At 39.1% G+C, this 27,247-nt stretch overlaps 1 protein-coding gene across 2 annotated transcripts in view; it reads right to left on the reverse strand.

Moving 5' to 3' along the window:
- Positions 1-27,247, reverse strand: part of col18a1a (collagen type XVIII alpha 1 chain a) — a 117,916-nt gene that overhangs the window by 12,841 nt on the left and 77,828 nt on the right. Inside the window, exons 4-24 of one of the 2 annotated variants that reach the window (XM_084724248.1) lie at positions 27,005-27,076; positions 19,080-19,158; positions 16,263-16,325; positions 14,538-14,662; positions 14,095-14,121; positions 12,276-12,482; positions 11,412-11,438; positions 11,173-11,235; positions 10,997-11,074; positions 10,845-10,895; positions 9,513-9,644; positions 9,310-9,372; positions 7,463-7,507; positions 6,682-6,813; positions 6,485-6,550; positions 6,093-6,119; positions 5,233-5,331; positions 2,588-2,623; positions 2,304-2,393; positions 1,299-1,331; positions 539-574 (exon numbers count right to left, since the gene is read on the reverse strand). In XM_084724248.1, the coding sequence (XP_084580374.1) occupies positions 539-574; positions 1,299-1,331; positions 2,304-2,393; positions 2,588-2,623; positions 5,233-5,331; positions 6,093-6,119; positions 6,485-6,550; positions 6,682-6,813; positions 7,463-7,507; positions 9,310-9,372; positions 9,513-9,644; positions 10,845-10,895; positions 10,997-11,074; positions 11,173-11,235; positions 11,412-11,438; positions 12,276-12,482; positions 14,095-14,121; positions 14,538-14,662; positions 16,263-16,325; positions 19,080-19,158; positions 27,005-27,076 (1,551 nt within the window). The remainder of the gene's footprint in view (positions 1-538; positions 575-1,298; positions 1,332-2,303; positions 2,394-2,587; positions 2,624-5,232; positions 5,332-6,092; positions 6,120-6,484; positions 6,551-6,681; positions 6,814-7,462; positions 7,508-9,309; positions 9,373-9,512; positions 9,645-10,844; positions 10,896-10,996; positions 11,075-11,172; positions 11,236-11,411; positions 11,439-12,275; positions 12,483-14,094; positions 14,122-14,537; positions 14,663-16,262; positions 16,326-19,079; positions 19,159-27,004; positions 27,077-27,247) is intronic. The other variant, XM_084724249.1, reaches the window with a different exon arrangement.

The following is a 27,247-nucleotide window of genomic DNA, read 5'->3' on the forward strand; positions in this document are numbered from 1 at the left end:
ATTCACCTGTCTGCAAAATACCATTTGAGTGTCTGAGTGTTTGGAAGATAACATCATGTGGCTTGTGAAAAATGGGCCCAATATTTACTGGTGACTACGGGGTGAAAGGATCAGCCACAGTGTTCACTTCACCCATTTGTTTGAATAGACTCAGGACCTGCTGCTAAACTCCAGATACAGGAAATGACTGTGGACCATGTCCTCTCTGAACCACCTCTGAAACTTTATATTTGTCACCTGTTTTTTAAGATTAGCATTTTTAGTACAAGTGAGTGTTCTTGAGGCTGAGTGCCCCAGATGTTGTTGTTGTTGTTGTTGTTGTTGGTTTTGGTCTTTTCACGCGATTTCTTTACTATAAAAGACATATATTAACAACAGTTAGACAACAATCCTGTATTTTTAATTATCACCTGTTGATAATCCCACAGAATGCCAGAAAGACAAACTCCTCAATTATGCATGTGCAGGTAAACACACTTCACATTTATGGTGCTAATAAGGGCAAGGTGCATTAATTATTAAACACAGGGAGACTTACAGGGAATCCAGCTTGACCAGGCACACCAGGTCCTCCCTGTGCAGGAGAACACAACGTGTTTTTACATTTAGCTTCATCAGAACAGTGTTTGGTTATCATGCAAACGTGTTTCTACTGACAATTCTATAAATAACAAATGTTCACGCAAATCCACACACAGCTTATTCTGGCCAGGACTGGTCTGAGCTCATGCTAAAATGAAATGTGTGCAGCTTCACTCAGTGTAGATGAATGGTGCTTGACAACTGTCATATGTTTGAATGAAAAAAGATGTTTTGTTGTTTTGTGGTTATATTTGACAAAAGGTCAGACAGTAATGACAACAATCCTATACGCTCATCATCTTTGAAAACATCACACGCTGTTGGCACTGATGTGTCTTTTGAATAGTGGCTCCATAATTGCACAAAACACAGAAAAGGAAGAGTTAATTGTATGTTTGAACGTGTGGTATAATATCATGTCATGTCTCAGCTGACAGCACGCTCTGTGCTTATAATTTCAAGTGCACAATCAACTTTATGTGTGTTGTAAAAAGCTCAGTGAAATATACAAAGACAAATAAATAAATTTTATAATCACACCGAATGCATCTAGAGCTCAGTGTGAAGTCAAACACTGTGGTACCGGTGTGAACTTTTGAAAATGATGAGACATTTGTGTGAACACAAAAACTCTGTGTCCCTGTGCAGACACACACGTGCAAAAATTTCACACATTATCAAACACAATCTCAGGACTAAGAAACATGAATACAAACCTCAGGCCCGATGCTGCCAACAACACCATCAAACTGTAGTGAAACACAGAGAATAAAGTTGAGTTGTAGACTGTTTAGATTTAGTTTTAGATTTCAGTCTCGACAAAATTGATTGGTATAAATTCAAACAGCAGTGCTTACTAGTACTTCTTTGCATTAGGGTTGTGCTGCTCTGATACTCAGTACAGATACTGAGTCAGATATTAGAAGAAAAAAATGTATAATCCAATACAATCTATTAGCCTGAACTCTCATGTAAACTTTTAATATTTTAAGCGACATGCTGTAAAGAGAGATGAGTCACAAGTAAACATCTGTCCACACCAAGTACGATAACTACAACTATAAAAATATCATCTTAAAAATCACTCCAGTGTATGGTGACATCTGAAGGGCAGTTTTACAGTTGTGGTGTGCACTCCTGAATCCATTTGAGCTACAGCAATTTTTAAAACAATATTTTATAGTTATATTTATGGTTCCTAGCGTGGATGGACCTTTACACAGATGAGCATCATGTATCATGTGAACAGTAGCTAGAATGTGAGTGAGCAGGAGTTATTTTAAACTCACAGAAGGAAAAAAAAGCAAAACAGTGCAGTGCAATTTATGTGATTTATTTAAAATTTCATTTTGGAATGTCTGAATGTTGCTGACCGATCAAAAATGCTGCTATAAGGTCTGTGTGAGAAAAGGTTTAAATCAAAGAAAGCAGCACTATTGCATAACTGGGTCATGTTGTGGGCTGTGTGTTTTTCTTCCTTCATAAGAGTAGAATATTTGTTTCACAGGTTACTTAACCTAGCAATATAAAAAAATCAAAGAGCATCCATACAAAATGTATTATTAAGAGCTTAGTTGTTTAAAAAAGAGAAAAGGGACGGTACCGGATTGGGATCTGTACTGGCAGATGTTGAAGGTTGTCGTATCGGACATGAGAGAGTGGTATCTATCATCCATACTGTCAATGTGGTTTGGGTTAGTGTGTGCTTTTTATCAACTTACATCGCCAGTTGTCCGGTAGATGATCTGTCCTGGTGGTCCAGGAGGGCCGGGTGGACCTGGGAGTCCAGTTCCATCTCGACCCGGGTCACCCTAAAACCACAGCACACACACACAAAAAAAACAAAAAACATCAGCAACTCCAGAGAATAATTAACTGTAACTACAAAAGAAATAAAAAGAAATAATTTGACACGTTTTTTGAGTACAACACTGGATCAACATCTCACAGATAATTGCTTTGTAGTGAACAAAAATGAATATTTAGGATTAAAAGTGATATTCACCCTCTCTCCCTTGTCACCTCTGTCACCCTTTGGTCCCTGTAAAATGAAAGAAGAATGAGACAAAAGATACTTCAACCCTTTTACTCCTAACATGTCAGTACCAGCATGTCAGGAGTGAAAAGGCACCAAACTCAGGTGGTGAAAGTGAGTAAGTAAGCTTTATTTATATTAAGGATGCACAATAAGATCAGTACATCATCTGTATCAGCTGATGACGGCGTTAAGATTAAATATCTGTATAAGGGATGGAACAATTCTAAAAAACTCAAGGCACCATAAATCACTGCGGTATTTAAAAAAAACAAAGAGAAATTATTACTTTTATTTAATAGTAAATGTAATGTGTACAGCATTTTTGTTCATATAAAATTTGTTTTTCCATTTAACTTTAAGTGCTCCTCTTTCCCTTCTTTAATAAAATAAAATAAAAGTAGCGAGCCATAACCTACGTGCAAAAAACTTGCATGGACTGTCCTTGGACATGAATGTTTGAATTGTGTTTGTACAACTGCAAATCAATACAGCAGTCAGTAGCAGCCCTTTTATAAAAATAAAACAAAAACAATGAAATAAAATAACTAACCATATAATATCATGGTAGATATCATTACAGTCCTGTACACTATCAAGACATTTTTTAAATTGCAATATTTAATATACTGTCACATCCCTGATCGGTTTTTGCCCGAAAGAAATAAAAACTGATAGCAAAGTTGCATACATCGGCATTGGCCAAAATTAGTTGTAAAATATAAGCGTATAGCATATCTTCAAAAATCCAATATTGTGCATCCTTGATTTATATATTACTTTTCAAAACAGTAGGTACAAAATGCTTCAAGGTTAATAAAGCAAGTAAAGTACAATTTAGAGACTCAATAACAAAAAGCAATCTAACAAGCAAAACAGTGCTGGTACACAGAGAAGCATAGTAGTAGACAGCATGAAAACAGTAAGTAAAAATACTTTTTATAAAACGGACGCAGATACTCGACAATTAAAGCGGAGTGGCAAACAAAACAAAAGACAAATAAAGCCGGTTGGGATTGCAGGTAGCAAACCGATAAAAACGCCAGCCTGGAGAGAGGCAGGTTTTTAACAGTTTTACAATGTGGTTCACACTCAGCTACCTGACAGTGAATGGGAGGCACTTCCGTAGTGTTGGAGCTAAAACAGTAAAAACACGGTCCACACGGTCCCCTTTTGTTTTGATCCTGGGCCGTGGGACATGTAAGAGCAGTCGGTCAGCACATCTGAGTAATCGTGGTGCAGAGTATTGGGTTAGATGCTTGAACTGAATTCTGAAGCGAACAGGAGGCCAGTGTAAATGGACCAGAAGGGGGGTAATAAAGCACTGTATGTCCAAATTTTTATAAAGGACTGACAAAGGACGAAAGGAACAACCTTCCCTATCATTAAAAACTGAAGATACTACAAGCACACATTATGTTATGTTCCATTATGTTATTGGATGATAAACCTGCTCATTGGAATTTATTCTTACTGAAGCAGTTCACCATCTTGCTTCAGGTAAAAATGAGTGTTTTTAAATATCAAACAGGAAAATCACGTCCCTTCATTTGTCACAAAAAGTTTAAGAAATGCTAACAAAAGATTAGATATTATTGGTCAATTAATCAGTCCATTCAAAACTGTCAGCTACTACACACAGCCACATTATGCCTGTTATATAACTGCGTCTCACTGTCTTGGATTGTGTTTGTCCAGTTGACATCACGTGACCCAATTATGGACTTGTCATCTCCATGACAACCGAGCAAAATGCACTAATAAAGACGGGAAGATGGGAAAGACAGTAAGTAGACCCTGAGTTAAACTATTTCCAATGAACTTTTGTGTTTATATTGGGTAGAACTTGTAATAGATGACAATACCATGAAATATTTTTAAGGACTTTAACTTCTGCAGTGCTGCAAACAGCAGCAGAATCAGCAGGATGGGTCAAAGATGACGATGATTCTGTTTTCCCCCCTCTTTGTTTGTTTCATTTCCTCAGTTGCATTTACTTTTTTACAAGATCAGTTGACACAGGGATTTGTTTTTTCTGCTGTTACTGCATTGTACCAATGTTTGTATGACTCCAGGCTGCAGACTCAGCTGTTTTCCCCAAAAACCAAAACCATAATTTTTATGCCAGAGTATATTAAATATAAAGGCCTTACTTTTATGGACCATTTGGCCACAATAGGTATTTCACAGATATTTGAGATTGCAAATGCCTTGTTAGTTTCAATAATGATTTTATTGTGAAGGCTGCTAGATAACACAATCCCAAGAGAAAAAAGTAGATGAAACAGTGAGAGGCGGTCTGTTTCAGTCTGTCCTTTAAAGTCAAGTATTCTTATTTTGGCAGCTTGCCTTGTCTTTAGTTAACCTAATGCTCTGGGCTATTGCACAAGATTCAAATATCTAATATCAGGTTCAGACAACACGATATCAGCCTGACTAAAGCCCGATCCAGCAGATGTAGGACATCTGGTTGGGAACATAGTCTGCCTTGTGTAATCTGACACAGTGAGCACTGTGTAGACCAATATATCATGTAGTCTGAACTCAACATAAAATTTGTTAGTTTTATGACGTTTCATAAGAATGTCAGGTCCAGAGGAAGATGATTGTTTTACCTGAGGTCCGGGGAAGCCATCCAACCCTGGCTGCCCATCTCTTCCTACAGAACCTTCAATGCCCTTCTGACCTGGTAGACCAGGGAACCCAGGTTTACCCTGCAGAGGTGCATTCAAATTAGAGTCAAAACAAAATTCAGTGAAACACAAAAAGAAAGCTACTACAATGCTGGCCGTCATGAGAAAAGTTTGCTTATTATCACATTGAAAATCAACACCCAACTCTGCAGCTTTCAGTTACTTTCTGCTCATTGCTTTGGTTTTGGTCCACCACCATCATGCAGTGGTGAACCAAACCAGACACCACTGAAAAATGGATTTGTGATGTTGCTGTTTCAGCTGGATGTGCAAGCGCACAGACAAATTTCACCTAACATGCTAACTTGGGGACAAACTCTTGCTGTTTTGCTATAAATTTTCCTCTCTGCCCTCTATATTTTCTGCTTTCTTTTCTGTTTGTATGCTTGTATTATTTCAATCTTCCTGTGTCTGTTTCTTTAGACAGCACATGGACCATATTTCCTCTTAGCAATCATAAGCTGCATCTTATTTCTCCCCACCATGAGGGTAAAAGGACAGCTGAGAGAGTAACAAAGATAAGTCTACCGCCAATAATCAAACCTGAATGAAACTCTTTCCGACATGACAGGGAGCACAAGGGCTAAACAGTGGCCTGTTACCTCAGAGATGTAACCTCAGTTCCAGGCAGCTGTGCCACAGGCTTCTTTGTGTTTCCATTAATTTCACAAACTCAAAAACGGACCATTTTTGATCTAATAGTTTGCTTTAAAAGTATAAAAACCATGTGACATGGAGAGAGATCACCTTTTGACAGGTTAATGAAAAATTCAGTTACTTACCGGAAGTCCCGGCAAGCCAGGAGAACCCTGAAAGAAAACATATTTGTCCTGGTTATTTGCAAGCTTGTGTGTGTCTTTCTCATGTATTTCAATCTTTCTACTAAAAATTAATCTAATTTATTTCTGTTTTGTTGCTCTTTTACAAAACTACGACTATAGAAGTATAAAAAATAGGTTATGTCAAGTTATTTCAAGGGACATACATAATAGGTTCGCAGTATATCTCTTTCTTGTAAGAGTGTCCTTGACAAATACGGAACTCTGATCTAAGGTTGGACTCTGTCTTGCAATAGGAGGACTAAATAATAGTCAATGAATATTAGCACAAGAGGAAATTGTTGCTTATTTTAAACTTGGTTTGTAATGAAATTTAGATAATACACATTACCAACCTGTCTTCCTTCTGGTCCTGTGGCACCAGGAAGTCCATTGGTGACACCAGAACCCTCCATATCATCCTTCAAACACCAGCAAAGAATTTAGAACAAACAGCCAAATTACAGAGATAGAATTTTGCATTTGCATCTGTCACTGAGATTTAGTCCAATCTAACAAAAGGTATCTTCACTAAAACAAATGGAAAACATACAAATCCAACACGATAACTTGGTCCGGGAGGCCCGGGAGGTCCGGGTGGTCCGACAGGTCCCATGGGTCCAGGCAGACCAGCCAGTCCGGCCTCTCCTGGAGGTCCAGGTAAACCCGATGGTCCTTGAGCTCCCTGCAGATGGAATGTCAGGAGGAAAATCAGTGTTCAGAATAAATAAATGAATACATTTCATCTTAAGTGGAGTGCATCTAACCGTGGTAAAGTAGTGTGGATTTTTGGAATTCATTGTCAGGAACACCTGTCTCATGCAGCATTTATTTATCAGGACTAGTTAAGCACATAGGCTAATGTAACTGCACGAGCACCCATGCTCATTGTTCTGGGACTCAGACGTCAGAAGGCGTCAAACCAAACCATAGCCAGCACTCAGATTAAACTGTAAGTCACGTCTGACAATATTTGACAAATATTTGCATATAGTTAGAAGACACAAATCCCCTTTGATGGCTGACATGCTGGAGCCCCGGTTACCTGCAGATGGGAAGGCTTAGGAAAGTAGGAGGAGGATGAAAAGTGAGGCAGCAGATTGGTGAGAAAGGAAAGGTAGGAGCTTGGCTGGAGAAACGAAAGGGATGAGAAAAGCTTCAGAAATAGTTGAAAGTTGACATGTCATTCTAGTTATCGAACGCAAGCCACCAATTTACACTTGACTATACTTTCTCCTCAGGATTATGTCTAATAAATTTGTATTTGGTTGTGTTTTGGAGTGTAGGTCTCACTGTAAAGCTGCAGCTACTTTAAGGTAAAATTAAATCCGCACCTTCTCTCCAACTGCTCCTGGAAGACCCAGCTCGCCTGAATCACCCTGGTGTAAGAATAAGAGTAGAACAAAACATGTCAACCAACACAACAGTTAAAGACAAAAAATATGGACATATTTGTTGAGCTTAAAGCCTGTGTGTGGATAGTTTCCATGGCAGCAGCTGACAGACATCTGATGATGTGTTGAATACCATGTGCTACTGACTGGAACAATACATATGAAGCCCAAATCTTTTCCCCCCCAGCATGGCAAAGTTAAGACCTGCCCCATGCTGACTCTGATTGGAAGTACTTGTCACCTTTATTGGTTTAGGGTGGCATGAGGAGTGAGACTGGGTAAGGTCAGATCAGGGTAAACCAATCAGAGTCAGAGGATGGAGTGTCATGCCTTCACCATCCTGGAACGAACATTAGGAAATAATGGCACCCTTTTTGGTTACAACCGTTCTCGTATTACAGCTAAACAGTACACTAAAATATGTTCTTGAAAATATTCTTGGCAAGAAAAGGCCAATGTATAAGCAGAATCCTGATCCATATTTGATCTACACTGACTAGTTTGATAGTTTGATATGAATTTTGCGAGGCTCCATTGGAAACCAGAAACACAATGGCAGCCGCCTGGTCACAATCTTTCATTTATTATCGAGAAAGAAACAGTATACTAAAATGTGTCTCTGAAAATATTTGAGACAATAAATAGGCAATGTAGTCCAATTTTGGTCACTGCTGTCTGGCTGGACAGTTTGATGTGAGTTTCGTGAGCCCTGTGCATTTCACTGGACAAATCACAGAGATCACTGAGAATGACTTTACAATCAAACAGTAGCCCCGCCCTAAAGCATACCTTGCTTTATTGTCCGATTGAGACCAGGACATTGTTTACTGAGGTCATAATCAAGTGACAAGTAGGCTCATTTTACCATAAGGGTACATACAGATGGACTTCTTTTTGCAACCAGTGGAGTCATCCCCTGCTGACCACTAGAAAGAATGCAGGATTAAAGCATTTCTGCATTGGCTTCACAATGCAGACCCACAAGCTCTGTCCACTATTTATTATACGGTCTATAGTCGGCTTAACAACATTTAACATTTGAGTGGAATGGCTGACTTAGTTTTTCCCATTTGGAAGCCAGCAAGCAGTGCTAACTGACTTTCTCTTGGAAAGTGGGAGCTAGTTAGCCTAGATTGCTAATGTTAGCACTAATTCCCACTAGACATGACTTTTGTTTATAACTTTTACAATATGCTAAGTCATTGGCAGCCCCCACTCACAAAGTTTAAACTGCATTATAGTACAGGCGCAGGGGTCAAGCTAGCATAAATGTCTCTTGTTCACGGATCCAGTTGTGGTGGAAGCTAACGACCAGATGTTATAGGGATAGTTCATCCAAAAATGAAAATTCAGCCATTACCTCCTCATCCTCATGCCGACCGAAGGTTAGGTTTAGTGTGAGTAGATAATGACAGATTTTTTGGGGTGAACTATCCCTTTAATGTCAAATGTCATAGCACAGAGTAGTCGTGTCACCTCAGCACTCCATACATTCCCCAGTGACTCAAATTGCAACACAGACTAATTCTGATCTCAAAGCAACAGCTGACATCGGCCCCCAGCTGGTTGATTGCCTGTATGGTTGTTGGACTTGAAATGATATTAACACTGTTAACAAACACCAAGGATGTATGCACTAACTTCTTTACCAGAACTGAATTTTAATTCCTGTATTTTACTTAAAATAGATACATTTCATATTTGCACTGTGGCTTAAACTCTAAGGATGGTAAAATTTTGATTTTATGAGTCTCTACAGAAGAAATGATCATTTTCAAAGTGATTACCTTTTCTCCCTTGGGACCAGGAGCTCCTGGGAGGCCATCAGTGCCCGGCAAACCAGGCAAGCCCTAGAGTCCAAAAGATTTGGTTTACAGGAGTTATTGATTTGGTTAGACTGTACAGTCACTTCAGTCAATATTCAGATAGTTTGAGGGTTTAGAGAATTATTTGGCTAGTGGCACTAAGAGACAAATACACTGACACCTACAGGTTGGCCAGGTGCCCCGTCCTTTCCTGGTGGTCCGAATGCCCCAGAGCTCGATCCTGTGCCTGCTGTAGAAGGACCAGGGAGACCAGGAGGACCAGGAGGACCAGGGGGACCAGGTAAGCCTGGCAGTCCCTATAACAACAGCAAAAGAAATCGCATACACCAAGTTTTCAATCATGTATGATCTTTACATGTGCTGGTTACAGTTTATTAGTTTATCAGGATCCCCATTAGCTAACACCATGATGTTAGCTAGTCATCCCGAGGTTTACAAAAATTTTAAACATTACATTATAACATATTCAATTTTACAGAGCAAGTCTTTCATTAGTCTAATTATATTTCATACTCCTTGTGTCCCTGTCTAGTCAGATCTTCATGTGATGTAAACAGAACAGTATTGTGGTTTGTTGTCATTTAACAAATTGCTGAAGAAGATCAGAAGACTGCATTGTAATCTTTTCTCCACAGTTTTGGAGAAAATGATTTTGGCAGATTTGATTACTATTAGTGTGCACTGAATAGCGAAGAGCTAATCTGGCTGGGTTTTTGTTTGAGCGGGTTGGAGTTTCTTGAGATCTTTCTCAGCTCTGGATGACCAGTAGTTGACAGTAGTCGAGACAAAACTCAAGCCTGAATCACTCAGTTCAGAGTGTTTGATGTTGCATTACTGGAACATTTCCTGGCAACAGCAATGCTTATTGTTAAAACTTCCACATTTTATTTACAATATTAGCAATGTGCTCCATCCATGATGCTAGCATCCAAGATAATGCCAAGTAGCTTGGTCTTTCGTATTACTGTCCAGCATATGTTTAGGTCTATACACCATACATTTTGTTTTAAAAATGCTGTACTGTACATAGTTGAATCATTCACATACATAACCATTATTGATTTACTTAATACTGATGGGAGATCATTTGTAAGTATAGAACAGAGCAGAACCTGAGGAACTCCACATTGTAACTCTTTTGCGATCAGAAAAGCTAGCATTGCAGAACACTCTCTGTCTTCTTTTCCGGACCAGGAACTGTCCATCCATGATGAAGCAGTGATTTTAAAACCATAATATTTGAGTTTTCCAACCAATAGACAATGATCAGTAATATCAAAAGCAACGCTAAATCCAACATCACCGCTCTTACCAGCCTCCTGTTGTTCATGCCAAATCATCAGTCAGTTGTGCTGATGCCTTACACGTGGAGTACCTTTCTCTATATACATGCTGATAGCTTATAATCAAACCAGTCCAACAACAACAAGATTATGTCCTCTACTGTAGACTTTGTTACTGTTGAGGGATGTATATAAAATTCCAGTTTTTCTCACCCGAACAGATTCCAGATCCGGAAACCCTGAGCCTTCCATGTCCACAAAAGTCTGAAACACATTCAAATCAGTTTTATTCAACAAAGGATTCATGAAGCAGTCAGTCTTGTGGTGTACAATACAGCATGTGACTGAGGCCAAGACTAACTCACAGATCTGAGTCCTGGTCCTGGAGGTCCTGGAGGTCCTGGGGGTCCCCTGGGGCCAGGCTGACCCTCTCCACGGTCTCCCTGTACACATGAGACTCATTCAAGACAGTTTCCACTTCACACATGCTGTTGTGGTGATGTTTTTTCTGTTACTCTGTTAATGTAACTGAGCGTCTTACCTTCTCTCCTTTAGATCCAGGGTCTCCTGGGGTTCCTGGGAAGCCTGGAGGTCCCTCAGGACCCTGTGTTAAGGAAACATGAGGTGGTCATGGTGTTAATGTGAGGAAAAGCTAAGCTGTAAAGGAACAGGTTTCTGCTTTAACAATCCATCACCACAGAACCTTTTGACAGTTAATAAGAGTTAAAGACGTTCAGTAGTGCTCTTGGTATATTGCAGGAAAAAAAAAAGATAACTTACAGTTTTTCCATCCTCGCCAGGATCACCCTTTGAGATTGAAATAGAGAAATATAAATCCTCTGAGACACACTTAGTATAGGTTTTAACTTCTTATGACACCTTGTAAAACAGTTCAAATTTGAAACTTTGGGATCAAACTGTCGACTGCACTGACTTAAAAAAAAAATCATTCTTGAGAATTGGGACAAATGTGTATTTTGAGGGGGGATTGATTACTACTCTTACATTATGCTGGAAAATATATTTCAAAAGATCAAATTCTGGGCTATTAAACTTTGTAACAAGTCAACCTCTGAGTGATCAAATTTGTTATTAGATGTAGATGTCAGCTTTGTCAGATTTTCCCTCTGAGGGAGCTGAGATCTTAGAGTTGATAAAATGTTACATTCTTTCCTTTTTATGTCTGATTAAATCGTGTTTTTGTAAAAGTATGACAGAGTTGACGGAAATCTGGGACACAATTTTAAAGGGTCAACAGATATTCATAATAGCACAATTGTACACCTATGTTATCAGTAGATAGTTTTAGATTCTGAAGGCTTTTAACATATTTTTAGAGCAAGTTTAGAAATGAAAAGAATTAAATCATACCAAAATGTTTCATAAATTACATATATTTCAATATATATAAATCATTAAAGAATAAATTTTCACCAAAAAATTGGAATTAGAGTGTTGGTATCAATCAAGTTTTTTTTCTCTTTTTTTATTGGTAGGACATGATTTGTCCCAGTTTTCAAGAATGGGTGATATATATATAAATGTCTATATATGCTGTGACAAATCCAGCTGATCTTGATTCAACAATCACAGTCTGTTGCATATTGTGTTTCCATATAAAAAATTAAATTCTAGTCTACTAACAGGCTCTCCATCAGTTCCTCGTGGTCCCTGGGGGCCCGGGGAACCCTGCGGTCCAGCTGGTCCTCGGGGTCCAGGGACTCTTGAATTAACTGAGCCGTCGCTGCCAACCGAATACTCAGTGGCGGGTCCTGGAGGGCCGGGGGGACCGGCGGGCCCAGGAGGGCCGGGTTCTCCCTTCGATCCTTGGTAGCCAAAGCCTGCACTGCCCTGGAGATAAAGAGGCATCAGTGTTACTGAGGCAGAGATTTAACAGGAGGACATCACAGCTTTCCATCAGCGCCAGTGGCCGGCCAACCTACACACTACTCGTTCAAGTCCACCCTACTTTATTATATTGATTTTGGACTCTAACAATTTGTGATCCGGTATGTGGACATTTTATCACCACAAGCCTCCACTTCTAAGCAAGGTGAGCATGATGTTTGCTACATCCTGAGCTAAATAAACTCTTTTAAAAAACCTCTTGGATTAGCTGGAAAATATGTTCTCACAAAGCTGAAAACAGGACTGTTTTTATGAGCTTTCATGGGACACGGGACCCAGGACAGCCACACTACAAACATTTATTCCATGGCTTTGTTATATACTTGATTCTGATTGGTCAATTATTGCATTCTATATATACTGCAGACCATTGCTGTGAAGAACAGACCATTGCTACAGACGCAGTTCTGATCATAGACTGTGGGTGAGCAATAAAAACATTTTTAAATTAATATTTAGTTGCTGTTGTTTGTTGTTGTTTGTTTAATAAATATCCATGTAATAAGCAGAATAATGTACATGTACTCTGTACATTATCCCTTACTTAATGATCCTATAGAATATGATGCATTGCTGTAGATTAAACAAGCCAATAGGAAATAAAGTTGTTAAAATTAAACATCTACAGCAGTAAAATTAAAGACACACATTAATGTAATAGTAATATGAATAAAGGATCTGAATACTTTTTCCACTACTGCCTATCGGTGTGTATCAGCCCGCCCCCCACATGCAACATACAACAAAACACAGGTAGCAGCAACTTGACAAAGTAACCATTGAAAAGGTCCCTGAAAGCACTTATGAATATTATATCCCATTTCTGACATATTCTGAAAATAAATTCCCATAAATCCTACTCAGTGGACCTTTAGTGAATGAAGAAATAAATGAATTATCTAAATGTACATTGCACTTTTAGCAGCAGAGCCTCTCTAAGATGCAGAGCAAACAGACTAAAACAGGCAGTGATAATGAAAGTCTTTAGATTATGACGTGTAGGACAGAACATCTCTACAGCATGACAACATTTAATTCAAAATGATATTTTGAGACACATTTGAGACAGGGGGGTCATATCACAATTTTGCCTCCTCTTTATTGTTCAACCTTAGTCTACATGTTTGATTATCATGTCATGGAGTCCAAAGAGAAAGTTCAGAAGTGCTTACTGTGATTAGTGTATATGATGGAATAGTGGCATTAGAGTCTACCAGAGGCCACCAAATTAGGGCTTTTACAACCAACAGGCTGTTTTTTTTATTTTCTTGTGGAAAGGCATGGGAATTGAAAATGTAAGATTTTCTGCATCTGCTCAAGGTGGACCTGTTTGTTTAAACAATGAAATGAAAAAAAAAAACACTAAATTGTCTTAATGTTGTAGCAGTCCTCTCCTCATCAAGGATCATGACGACAAGCTGAGCAACACCAGAAGACTGCAGTTCTGTTTGTACAGGAGACCTTATATAACTTATACATGTCTGTAACTCTGCTTCTAGGTGACTCAAGTCAAAGAGCCAAAGGTTGCCCAGTAATGAGATGATGTCTAACTCACCTTTGATCCCTTTTCCCCTGGTTCTCCCTGAAAATGAAAAGAAGAAGCAGTGCCATGTCAGTGCCAACATTTTCTTTTTTCTTCAAATGTACAATATGTAAGAAAATAAATACAATCCAGAATGTATGGCAAGGTAACATAAAAATGGCTTGACATTATAATGCATATGTTTGCATAAGATTAGGACTTGCAGCTCCCTCTAGTGGTCAGTTGGAATAATACACCACAGCTCACATCACTGCTCTTGTCCTTGCTCATGATTTGAACAACTAACTTTAACTCACTGCCCCTCGCAAACTTCAGAAGGACAAACTAGAGTACAAAAAATGTTTTCTTGCATCACCAGTGCATTCCCAGCTCTCAAACTGCATGACAAAGACGACTCGTCTAATGCAAGACCTCCATCCGCTCTCAGACAAGAATATTAAAAAAAAGGTCCAGACCTTCTCTCCACGGGCTCCACCCCGTGAGCTGGAGCCAGACTCTCCCTTCGGCCCAAGTGGACCCCGGTCTCCTTTCTCTCCTCTGTCCCCTCGGTCACCCTTTTCTCCTTTCGCCCCAGCTGGCCCTGAAAACAGCGACAGAGGATAAAGTCATTAATACCCTGATGAAAAGACCTTTCAAAAATGATTAATGATTGCATCCCACATCCCAAACAATAAACAGGATATTTCCTGCACCCAAAAGAAGAGCAGAAAAGAGGAAAAGGAAATGACTTTTGGCTTGATGGAGCGAGAATCCCAGTGTGCACTGCTGTAATTTAAAAGGCCATGTGAAGATTTTGTGGTGACTGAAGACACCTGCATGCACTTCCATCCTGAGATTTATTTCCTGCTGCAAGCTAAACTGACTTTAAAAAAAATAGTTGAAGTGGGGTTGTATGAGTATGTAGTATGAGCTTCAGTAGATGACGGTCGTAACGGCCCCAGTTTGTAGAAGCAGACAAGGAAAAAGAGGTTGAGAAACATTAAAAGTTCTATGACCTGCAGGGCAGGCTTTATGTCTACTTGTTGTACGGTGGTTGGTGGCCTCATGCATGAAGTTGGTTCTGAACTAAGTTCATTTAAAAGGACATGCAGCTTGATGTGCTGCTTCAGATGTGCAGGATATATATCACCGCCGTGCTGCATACAGTGCAAAATAGTCAGTGGTAGTAGCAACTCTGTGCTCTGTTAAATTAAGCAAAATTGACCAAGAAAGAGCAATATTTGTCTTATACAATGGTAGGTTTCTCATAGAAAAGAAGACTGTCTGACATCAAGGTAAAGCAGTGAAACTATTCTAAATGTAGTGTACACTGAAACTGATATTTTTTTTTTTTTTAAGGTGGGTTAAAATATGTTGAGCTGATGACCCTGTCCACAGCTGTATATTGCTTAGCTTCCATGCTGGTACTCTTCTATGTTTCTCCAAACTGGGGACATGTCGACCAGCATCTGCTATAAGTAATACACAAATCCCAACTATCCCTTTAAACTCTTCCCACTGAATGTGTCACTTTCAGTGGAGCTTGTATGAAATCTGGCCACTTCATCAGTTGTGTAGAAGTCGTCCATCTCCAAAAACTGCTGACATGCACAGCGAAATGATGTCAGCGTCAAGCAGGCTTTTCAATATTTCAGTTAAGGGGTTAAAGTGCAGTGATGGAAAAATACATCCCATGCTTCTGAACAGATACATAAGCATTTAATATTTGGCAAAAAAAACAAAAGAAAAAACATGTATCATAGCATTACTAGCCTAAAACGATATGTCCTACTAGTTGTCTTTGTCCAATCCTTGTTATTTTTAAGGAATAAAAATCTATGTGAAGATTTGCTGAAATAGTTTTCCTGTCATTTTCACTTTTTCTCTCTTTTCCTATTGTCCTCTCTCAATTGAGCTCTTCTCTTTTCTGTCTTTGCATCTATTTTTCCAGGGGATTACAGCTTGAACGGCCCAATTTTCTATCTTCTCTGGCTTATATACAAACATGTCAATGAATTCAAAACCATAAAGTAGACAGACTCATGCATTCTTGTGCTCGTGTGCTGTTGAGATCCATGTGACGTCCTGCATGAGGAGTACACATGAAGTCGGCTGAATATGAGACCACAGAACAAAGAAGTAATAAAACACAGGAGATCTGGATGCATGTCTCTGTGTTTTCAAACCCGCTCTGGACCCACCTGGTGACCCAGGAAGTCCGGGCCTGGACGCCACAGAAACTGAAACGTGCTGGGAATCGCTCGCTGAACACAACGCAAAAGACAGTGTTAAATTAACTCTCCAGATTAATGCTGTTTCCAGGACAGTTGCATGGATGCTGCAGGATGTGAGGTAAGCTGTTTTGAGATTTTGTTCATTCGGTCATGATCATTTTTTTCTTGTTTGAGTCAGTTCTTGCCAATGCTTTTCTGAACAACAAGGAACTTTAACACTTTTAATTAAGTTTTTAAGTTCTTCACTGTAATTACTGCTGTAGTATCAAGCCACAACTTAAAAATACATCTAAAGTCAAATCTGGATTCAGTAGCAACAGAATACTGATGAATATATGTCATGTTGGGTGGATTAAATCTCAAACTTTGTAACTGCAAATAACATATAAATACTGTACAATTAAAAGTACAGGTAAGTAATCACTATAAGTAACATTTTATGGAATTGAAACTGGCTGACACAGCCAACATGTTGTGTCTTTCCTCTACAACTGATAGACTCTTTTCTAATCTTCCCAGTTTCAGTTTCAAATCGAAATGAGACTTTTTAAAGATACACTGCTCATGATAGTTTGTCAGTTTAAGACAAAAAATAGCTTTTTCTCAGTCATGAACTGATATCAGCATCCCATCACACACCAGTCCTGAACCAGGTTGCGTACCTGCCAGGTAACCCACAAATAGTGTGTAACGGATAAAAAAAATACATTTATATAAATTCACAGACACAGGTAAAAGTATATGAATGTGTTTATATTGTAGTTTTTGTTGAGAACTCAGACATGAATATGACAATGCAGTATTTTAAACATTTAAATCAACTAATATTTTCAAGGCTAATCATCTGCCAGGATTTCTTTTTTATAAACAACAGAACCTTTGACCCCTAAATATATATCCAGTCAAATAATGGAACGTCACTGATCCTACAGTAACGTGGGCTAGCTGGTAGGAAGTGCATCAAAATGGCTGACATAAAGGCAAAAATAGCCAGTGGTGAACACCAAATCAAGGACAATACAAGTCAGACATATGGGAGTATTGGTGTTATTAATGTGATCAGAGACTGTAAGCATAATGTTCTCAGTGGCTTCACTGCTTGTATAAAGTGCCAAAATGTGTTACAGGAGCATAGAAACTGCAACAACGGACAGATACTTTTCCAAGAACACAAGTGAGTGAGTGTGTAGTCGGGTCAGGATTTGACCTGAAGATCACTGTTTGCAGAACTGTACACTCATGATACTAGACAATCAGAGATCTCCCTACCTACTGATTGTCTGGGGATTTCTAAATGCTGGGTAGTTGCTTGAACGGCTGCTAACAAACCTACACCGCTTACATTTTTTCAAGAATAGACCTCACCAGAAACATTGTGGCCCCATTCTTGTCAGTCATAAGCACATGATGCCACAACGCCAATAAAGGGCTGCTGTGAAGACTTTGGATTGATTCAGCAATGAAGGTTTTTTTTAAACTGTATTTGTTTTCACTCAGCTTTAGTACCCAAAGCTGGGAGATTGTCTCTTTCGAGTGCAGCATTTAGAGACTGACTAGTGAATCTAGTGAAACTGGACCTGTTCATGACTCAATCCCATCATGACTACTAAAAGTGTTCCAAAAGTCTTATATCTTTACACTTAGATACACTTTATATTGCAACGTCAAGATTCTAAGCACAAGCACTGTGCCACAGTAGGTCAAACTAGGGACTTATTAATTTTTGATACAGTATGTGTCACACATGCCACTGCCATCAGATGGTGCCAAAGAAAGGCATTTTTTAAGCACAAACAAAGTGGCATGACACCAATTTGACACATTCCCCACTGGAATACCTTGCGAAACGCAGAAAATACAGTACAGAGCAGAAGAAAAAAAAAATCACACTGTCAGCGGGTTAATCAATCACTAAGACAGACAGAAAGTCTTCTCAAGTCATCTATAACCCTGGATGATAGAACACAAGGAAAGTGTTCTTCTACAAATAAAAACTGCAGCAGTGAGCATTTTCCTTAACTGATGAACTGATGTTGAAAATACTAATGATCAATTCATTAGTAATTAATGAGAACACTTTTTTCTCATTTTAAGCTAAAGTTTAAATTTCCTTGGTCAACAAATGCCTCTGCTAGACAAACAAATGTCCAATGGCACAATTACTGACATTTCTAGACTATCAATTAATACTTTTTTTAATCTGTTAAATTCTTACCAGTAATTAATGAGTAATCATCAAACATCCCTAATTTTGAAGTAATGTACTCAGCATGGAACAGCTAGAATAACACTTCAGTGCTCATCACAACTCCCAACCCCTGTACTGCATTAATCCTTGTGTCCACTAGATGGAGACATGTGTCAGTGAATGTGTTTGCCGCGAGCTCTGATGAGCTCAGCCATGCATGTTCGAGGAGTATGAACTCTGCAGCACCACGTGCCGTCATAAACATTCCTCTCTATGCACCCAACAGGTGAGCTGGGTCACGTGTCAGCATGTAGAAGTACCACATTTACCTTTCCATCTTTCAAGGTAAATTTATGAATCTATGAAAGATGGGTATGTGCAAAAACAGCAAGTGGCACATCCAGAGGCATCTGTGAAAACACTTTGAAGATGGCTTATGTAAAAAAAAAAAAAAAAAAAGAAAAAAGTATGCTAAACGTTTTGACTGACAAAGTCTTCCTCTCTCTTCTGTACAGAAATAAGACGTAGAAATGGTCAAACTGGTCAAAGCAAATAAAGTTTTGTCTATTTTCAGGACTGTGTCCAGGTAAACTCACCTGTTTCTCTTGCAATTGACACCTCCTCCTTCCTGGTCAGTGGCGGCTGCTGAATGGGCCGAGAAGATGGAGGAGTCGTCTGCAGATAAGTCATCATGCAACAGAGAGAGATACATATTTAAAAAGGGCAACGGGTGACATTTACTGGAAGCCTGTGAGTCTGCTGTAGATTTTATGGCTCTGTTTCCACTTGTATCCCCCCCACACACTGAAGAGCCTTTAAAAACAGTGAAAGAAACATGCCGCTTCATGGGAAAAAGTCAGACTTGTTAACATTAATCCCAAACAATCCCAAAGAAAACGATTCATGTCTAAGCCCTCCATTCACTTACACTACTGTTTATAGTCTGTGCAGCCAAAGCTCTCTTCCTAACTTACGAGATGGTTTCCCAGCTCATGATTGAGTCAACATGTGCGTGGTGAAACACGGATAGAACAAGACCTTGTCCTTCCTTTTTTTCCTCTCTAAAGTAAATCGTTACTGCTGTCAGTAATTGCAGTTTATGTGTTAATCACTGTCAGACATCTCAAGCCAACTGCAAAACTGCTCTTTATGAGGACATTATGAAGGCTGTCAGAGAACATTATGAAGGCTGTCAGAGAACACAGCTCCTGCTCTTAGCTGCAAAATGTCATCACTCAGAGTTTATTTACAATACAAATAACATAAACTAACCTGCATGGGTATTGAAGTGACACCCCAAATTCAAAAAAACATATTTCTTCTGGCCTCTAGCCCTATTTAGATATTGTCCATGAAGATGTCTGCTTTCTCTCAAAATATAACAGAACTAAATGGCACTTGGCTTGTGGTGCTCAAAATGCCAAAAGATACATTTGAAAAACTATGACCCAGTTACTCAAGATTTTGAGCAGTTTCATATAGGAACTATTTTCTTTCTATCGGACTACACGTCAACCATATCACTGTGCAGATGGAAGTGTGCATCTGCTCATGGACGAGAGGCTCATGCTCATGACAGTACTGGATTAATGCTGTTCTCCATCTTCTGTGATATAGTTGGTTGGTTTAGTTCATTAGAAAGAAAAATAGTTCCTACACCAAACTGCTCACAAGGTCTGTGAATTATCTTGAGTAACCAGGCCATGATATCTGGAAAAAGATCACCACAACCGTGGTGGCACTGTTCCAGTACATTTGAGAGAAGGCAGACATCTCTATGGCTGATCTCAAAAACTCAGCAACTCACACCAAAAAAATCTAAATGGATAGATAGCACCACAGTTAATGCTGATTTTGGAATGCACTGTACATTTATTTTTTGTGAATGTGTGTGTGTGGTCATGTCATTGCTGCCACAAAACCCCATGATCAAATAAAAAGGGGTGAATTTACTACATGTTGTCAAAATAGCTTAATGTATTTGAAATTTTGCACACCACATATAATACAGGGTTTGACATTAACTATGACCCAATGGGCTGTAGCCACAAAAAGTTAGTCTTTTTGTTTTTTCTTCTTACTATGAGCTTTCATTAATCACAATGTTACAGTTCAACAAATAGCCTGATTCCTTTGTGCCTTTTAGTTCAACACTATATAAAAAGGGCAAACAGTACTCATCATTGGCTAGCTACTGATATGTTGGGGCTACTTGTATGGGTTTAGGTATGGGTTTAATAAGCCATTCTCCTGCTAATGCAATCCTTACAGAGGAACCAGAAACACAAAAGGTGGAATGAAGCATCTAGAATAGACCACATTTAAGGTCATAATGTACTGCAGTGTATGCCGCCAATTTTCTCAACAAGCTGTGAAGTCCAGCTCGTTTCTTGGCTCCCTTAATTCTACCGCTGACCCTGTTAAAATTCTACACTTTCCTTTTTGGATCTCCGAAAGCAGGACTTCATCGCCAAATTCGTTGTGTTCTGTTTTTGTTTTTTTTCTCCCTATTTTCATGAATGAACTCTTCCTGACTTATGGGGGCAGGATGTGTAGCCTTATATGGTATTATTAGGAAGTTAATTATGTTAACAAAAGTCTCGTGAACCTGCACAGACACACAGAGTTTTTGTTGAATCTGACATGGCAAAGTCATACAAGCCCACCATATGAAATTTAAAATAAGTGTGTGCATGTTCTTGCATGAGGCACATTGCCTTTAAGAAACACCACATCTTGATTCAGGGGAAAGGTGAATAATACAAGTGTCATAGTTAAGGGAGGTTTTGTTAAGTTGCATTGAATTGCCTTTTCTGAATTGTTTTTCCATTTGGACCACCAAATCAAATCTACTTTGGCCACCAATGTCAGAGGCTTGATGGCTTGTGTGGCTTAAAAACAAGAACATCTATCTAAATGGGTTTATGGACAAAGGAAAGAAAGGTCAACCTCCAGTCTACGGACAATCTCCCATCACTAAAAACCACAGCAGGACTGACAGAAGCAACAGGAGTAATTGAAGGTTGGGGGGTTGGGGGGTTGGGGGGTGGGAGATGGGGTCACTTCTGCTTCCAAACCGCCTTTGGGTAAAAAAAGAGAGAGGGGGAGGGAATAATGCAAACACCCGCCCCCGTCTGTAGCCCATTCTTCACCGGTGACACACCTCGAATTGTCACCTGTGGAATTCTAGAGAGGATCGGGATAAAGAATGTCAGACAGGGGGCAGCTGAAGGGGCAAGTGAAGCCAGCGTTGATGATTAACCAGTTTCCTCTCTGGGAAACTTTTCTCCCCGCTGCGTTGCACGGCGCTGGCTATGCTAAGAATTTGGCCGGACGGCTGTTGACTGTTTTAAGTTGATATATGTGTTAATGTGATAAAGAATACTCTTCTTGTTCACTCCTCCACCTATCCATCATAGCAGGGGATGACGGGTGGGAGGCTCCCATCTTTAGAACACGGCGTTGATGGATTTGAACCACACAACCCCCCGAATCCAAGAGCAGGTATGCAGCTCCCTCGGCAATGAACATATTCCACCTCTGAGTCTGCGGCAGTGTTTTTTTTACTGCATGCCCCATTAAATATCACAGAGGAAGCTTATTGGAATTTGCACATTTTTTTGTTTTTTTTTCTAAGGGTTCAAAAATGCAGAAAACAAGGTTTGACTCACTTTATTTGATAATAAAGTGGAAATAGTTTTTCGTATTTTCCCTTTTTCTGTGAACACTAATGAGTTTCGTTAAGGCTTACAAGATGCACGATTCAGCATCTTGTTTAAAGCAGGGTAGGAGGCATAAAAAACATGTTATTGGTTACACTTTATGGCAAGGGTACATGAATGATCATGTATTCATACATGAAAGAGCATTCATTCATTCATGTAGTACTTTATGAACTACAAGTAATGTGCAAGAATTTACAGGATCTCATGCAAGACTTCATGCAAAAATTGTATGTTAATTAATGCAACAACTGCAATGTTTCAGTCATGATTTCTGAGTGATCAATGGTGTTCATGTCTTCTTCATAGGTAAGTCTGCAGCTAAAAGGACAGGACAAAAAACTGACCAGTGCACAAATACTGTATAATTAATAATCAAGCATTATGTCTTCGTGACTTCATTATGTTTGTAGCTCTTCAACTAAATTGGTGATACTGTTAATTCCTGTACATTCTTGATAGCACAACATGAATGAATTCATGCATTTTCATGCATTAAGTCTTGAAAGAATTCATAATAATTAATTTTCCCTTCACATGATGTGTTCAGCATGTTATTTCTAATAATCAGTAAGGAAGTTAGTATGTGGAAAAGCATGGATAATCATATATAAAGGTGAAATCTGTAATATTTTACTGTAATAAATGATAAAATTACCCTGATGTGTCATCAGAGATCAATGAAACATGTTCGTTTCAAATAGCTGCTTCTCTGACAACAGTGCGACATCTGTGGCGTCCCCCTTTGAAATTATTATCCTGGCCTGTAACTTGTTATTGTTTGCCCGTTTCACATTAATTACATTTCAAATAAATGCTGAATAATCAGCGAATGAGTAAGTGTCTGTTTATGAGTCATAGGAAATCATTTATAATTTTGTAGAAGGAGTAGATGTTTATAATGGTTAATTTGAGCAATATGTTAATGGAGTTTGGCAGGCAGTGAGACAGGCAGTTATTGAATTTTTTCAGAGCAGTGGGCTTTTGTTTTTAGGATAACTGGTTGACAGTTCTAAACAGCTGATCAACTCACAGTGTTGGATCACTTGTTATTGTCTGATTACAACATTTTGCTCATCTTGTGCTCCTACAGTGTTCCTGCAGCCTGCGTGAGCCTCTGCAAGTCTGGAGAGGAGGGGGTGGGGCAAATAACTCACTTCAACCACAGATTGTATATTAAATAAAATTTCAACCTATTTAATGGCTCCAACTTGCTATTTGGGCAGCTGGTAATTATTACATATTGCTGCAACAAAAAGGGGCTTTTAATAACTAAAAGCAGGAACTAGTTTTTAAATGAATGATTAGTGTGTCAGAATAATTTTCACAGCCGCTGGGAGGAAAATAGGCAATATGCTGAAGAGGAGGAGAAACTATTAAGCTACTCATTTATGTGTGTAGAGTAATTAATTTTATGATGAAAAGCTAATGTCTTTAATCTGAATTTAGAGTGTTCTCCATTTTATGCAGGCAGCTGCTACTGAAAGTGGGCATTAGATTATGGAGACGTTGCACACATCCTGGTGATGTTATTAATTCTTTATGACAGTTTGGCAGCACTCCACAAGGTGCATCTACAGCTACATTCAGTGGATCAGGTTTTATTATTTACAGGTCACCAAGTCAAGTTTCCTCAGCTTTTTGCTCTCAAGTCGAGTCGAGTCTTATAGCAGATGAGTCCAGGTGGAGATCAGAGTTGTAAATAAGATAGTTCAATGCAATATATTTTAATTAATCTGAGAAAATACGATTTCATGTGATCTGTAAGTCTTTGTTAACATGACGGACATTACAGATGATTGCTAATAACAAGCGTCTATAATCTACCTGAAACCATCATTTGAATCGCATCCAGTCAGAACTCTGCCCTTGAAACGTTTCTTCTTCAGGCTTCATGCTCAGGGGGACACTTGGATTCCAGCAGTGACACTGTTAAGGATGACCGACCTGCTCTGCCATCTATCACCATGAATTCCAGGATGACAAAATGGAAAGTTTCACTTCTACAACTCTCCCTCTCCAACTCATCTCTGCCCAGACTTGCCTTAATTGCACCAGTTGGACAATTGCGTGGAGTGTAGCTTCTACTTTGTGTGAACAGACATCAGATGGAAAAACAGCGGCAGGTAGGAATTAGATGCCAGCTGTTTGTCTTTTACTTTACATTACATATTACACGATGCTAATAAATGCCTACTGAACAGATGGAAAAGCCCCCTTGTAAAAGTCGCAGGGCATCAAGGCAGAATATGAGGCAGTAATGATGAAGAGACTTCCGACTTAAGGTACGCAACCCTGCCCTCCCCATCTCCCTCTTGGACTTTTTTCCACCTCTGTCAGTGCCTGTACACAGTTGATTGAGAAACCAGTCCGAATAACAAAGCCTGGAGGCGGGGGGCCTCTGACTTGGATCAGATCGAGCCCAAATTGACATCTGGTTTTTCTAACTCTCCACTATAATTGTGAGTGGGAGTGCACGCACACACGGAGGTGGCGGCGCAGGGCGGAGGTAGCGCTATATTTCAGTCTGCGTGGCTATCTCTGAGGGGTGGGAAGATGTGAGTGGGTGTCTGTGGAATCTGATTGTGTGTGAGTGTGAGAGAGATGGAAAGCAGAGAGAGGAAGACAGAAGGACAAATGGGGCAGATAGAGAGAAGGCACCAAACGATACATGCAATGATTTACAGAATGTGCACGAGTGACTGCTTACAGATAACGGGAACAATAGCATGAACGTGACAGTGTGAGTTGGGCAGTGCAAATGTGCACAGTCTGTAAGAGACTATTATCTATCAGCCTTGTTGCGATTATTGTTGTGTTAGGCCTTCATCCAGGTGATAAGTCTGCTATTCAGAGCAGACACACCTCACCTGACACCCACCAAATCTCCTGCTGTTAAAAGAAGCAATATGTAACAATTATGCGTCCAAAAATGAGTACAGCAGTCCAAATAGTAGGTTGGAGCCACAGGCTGTAAGTTAAATAGGCTGAAATCCTATTTAATAAACAGTCTGTGGCGACAATAACAAGCAATGACAAGTCTTCCAGTGTAAGTTAATCAGCTGTTTATAACTATCTATGCTAAATTTCTGAGGACATATCATGGTCATTTTATGATTTAAAACATTAAATATATCACTGATTTCTCCTTTGAGCGTGTACAGTTTATGCTGAAGATCTACACTAACATTCCAAAGCTCAAACTTCTTCACTTTCTATTTGGGCAGCTATAAGCAAAGAAAACAACAACTAGAAGAGTTCACTTAGTAGTGTGCTGATCTTCACCTGGCAACAGATGGTGAAACACCTACTGCAAAGCCACCGCAACTGCCAGATGCAGCTAGCAGAGATTTGCAAAGTTTTGAATTAACTGTTCTACAGTCTCAGTTTTCTGTATAGAATAGTGTAATGGTATGGTAACCTACCTGTATAAACTTAATAAAGAAACAATATACGGGATGATATGTCCAGACTTCTCAATTTAAAAATTATTCTTTATTTAGAAAATTTTCTTATCTAGTTAAAACATTACAAGCAACCAGACTGCTTTACAAAAATAAGTTTAAACTTCTAATCTTGGGAGAAACTTGCAAAAAATGAAATTCTAAATAATTTAAATTTGATGTTGCCTATTCATAGATCGGAGCTATGTTTTGACACAGAGCTGATTAGATCGCCCCTAGTTACCTAATTAATTTAATTCCAACAAGTAACTAGTTTCGTGTTTAATTCTCATGTTTGTATGAAACCGAATTTCATAAAGATCAGTTCAGAAATGAGTGAGTTATACTCACTATTTTGTAGTTGGGTCCGCATTATTCTAATGTTCACTGGCGGACCACTCTCCATAAATGGCAGACACATAGCTGATTTATTTTTCTTGTATCGTGCCTAACTCTAGTGGATCATAACATACTAGGTATAATAAATCTGACATAATTAATCTGCAGATGCTTAGGTTCAAGGTGAAGCAAAACTGTAAATATCAATTTGGCCTGCAGCAGACTAGGTAAGCCTTGTTTTTAGCCCAGCAGTTGTTGATGATTTGCAGCCACTACTGGCTGGTTAAGAGGAGTAAGGGGTCAGCTGTTGGCATAAAACAGAGCAGTCAACAGAAGGTTTTTCAGAAACTGTGAATCACTGCAACTAAAACACTTGAGCATGCAGTCATGCAGGATCCACTCTGGGCGGAAATAATAAAATTTTGGATGGATTCTTTTTTTTTTTATTAAACCCTAAACGTTGCAAAGATCCAGTTTTAAATCTCCAAGGTCGTTTCTTCTCTTGTCAAACAAGAGGAAAGGTTCTATGTAAAAAGTCTTTGTCCCTAAATGTATAAGACAGAAGCAGCTCAATTTCCTGCCATCAACTCAGCAGTTTTTAATCTGTCTTTAGGGATGAGTGTTCATTCACTTATAGCGAGTAACTTGAGACATCAGTGGTATATCTAACAGGGATGACTCAGTTTGCAGAAGCACAGTCTGCTGTTAATATAGTCAGTCAGGTACATATGTCAGGCTCAATCAGATGTTTAAATCTCCTGTTGGTAACAAAGCATTCCTGATTTACATTTTGCATCAAAGCTTTATTGTTCCAGAGCAATTTCTAGTGAGAAAAGCCATAATATTTCTAACCAGGAAAACTAAAGATAGCTAAATGGATGCAAAGAACAGTACCATTAATGAATCATCATTTAACCAAGTTTAAATGATGAGGAGAAAGAAAAAGCAGCAGGTGAATATTGCTGAACCTTCACAATAAGTAAACAAGCTCAATAATAAACTACAGTTCTTCCTTACCGTCCATCTATGCGTCTCCACGGCTGGCTTTGGGGGTCTGCTTTCCACATAGCCACTTCCTTCACCTGAAGCCTGAGGAGACCAATCATACAGTTAAAAAGTTTAGTTTTATTTAGTGATTGGATATTACAAATAAACATTTGTGTGCATAAAGAAAAGGAGAAAAATAGTGGTTGATGTACTTGAACCTGATTTGAGGTTTTGTTTTATTTATTTATATATTTTCCGTTCTTGGTCACAACC

The sequence above is a fragment of the Lutjanus erythropterus genome, chromosome 8, assembly GCF_056507025.1.
Source record: "Lutjanus erythropterus isolate fLutEry1 chromosome 8, fLutEry1.hap2, whole genome shotgun sequence".
NCBI classification, from domain to species: domain Eukaryota; kingdom Metazoa; phylum Chordata; class Actinopteri; order Lutjaniformes; family Lutjanidae; genus Lutjanus; species Lutjanus erythropterus.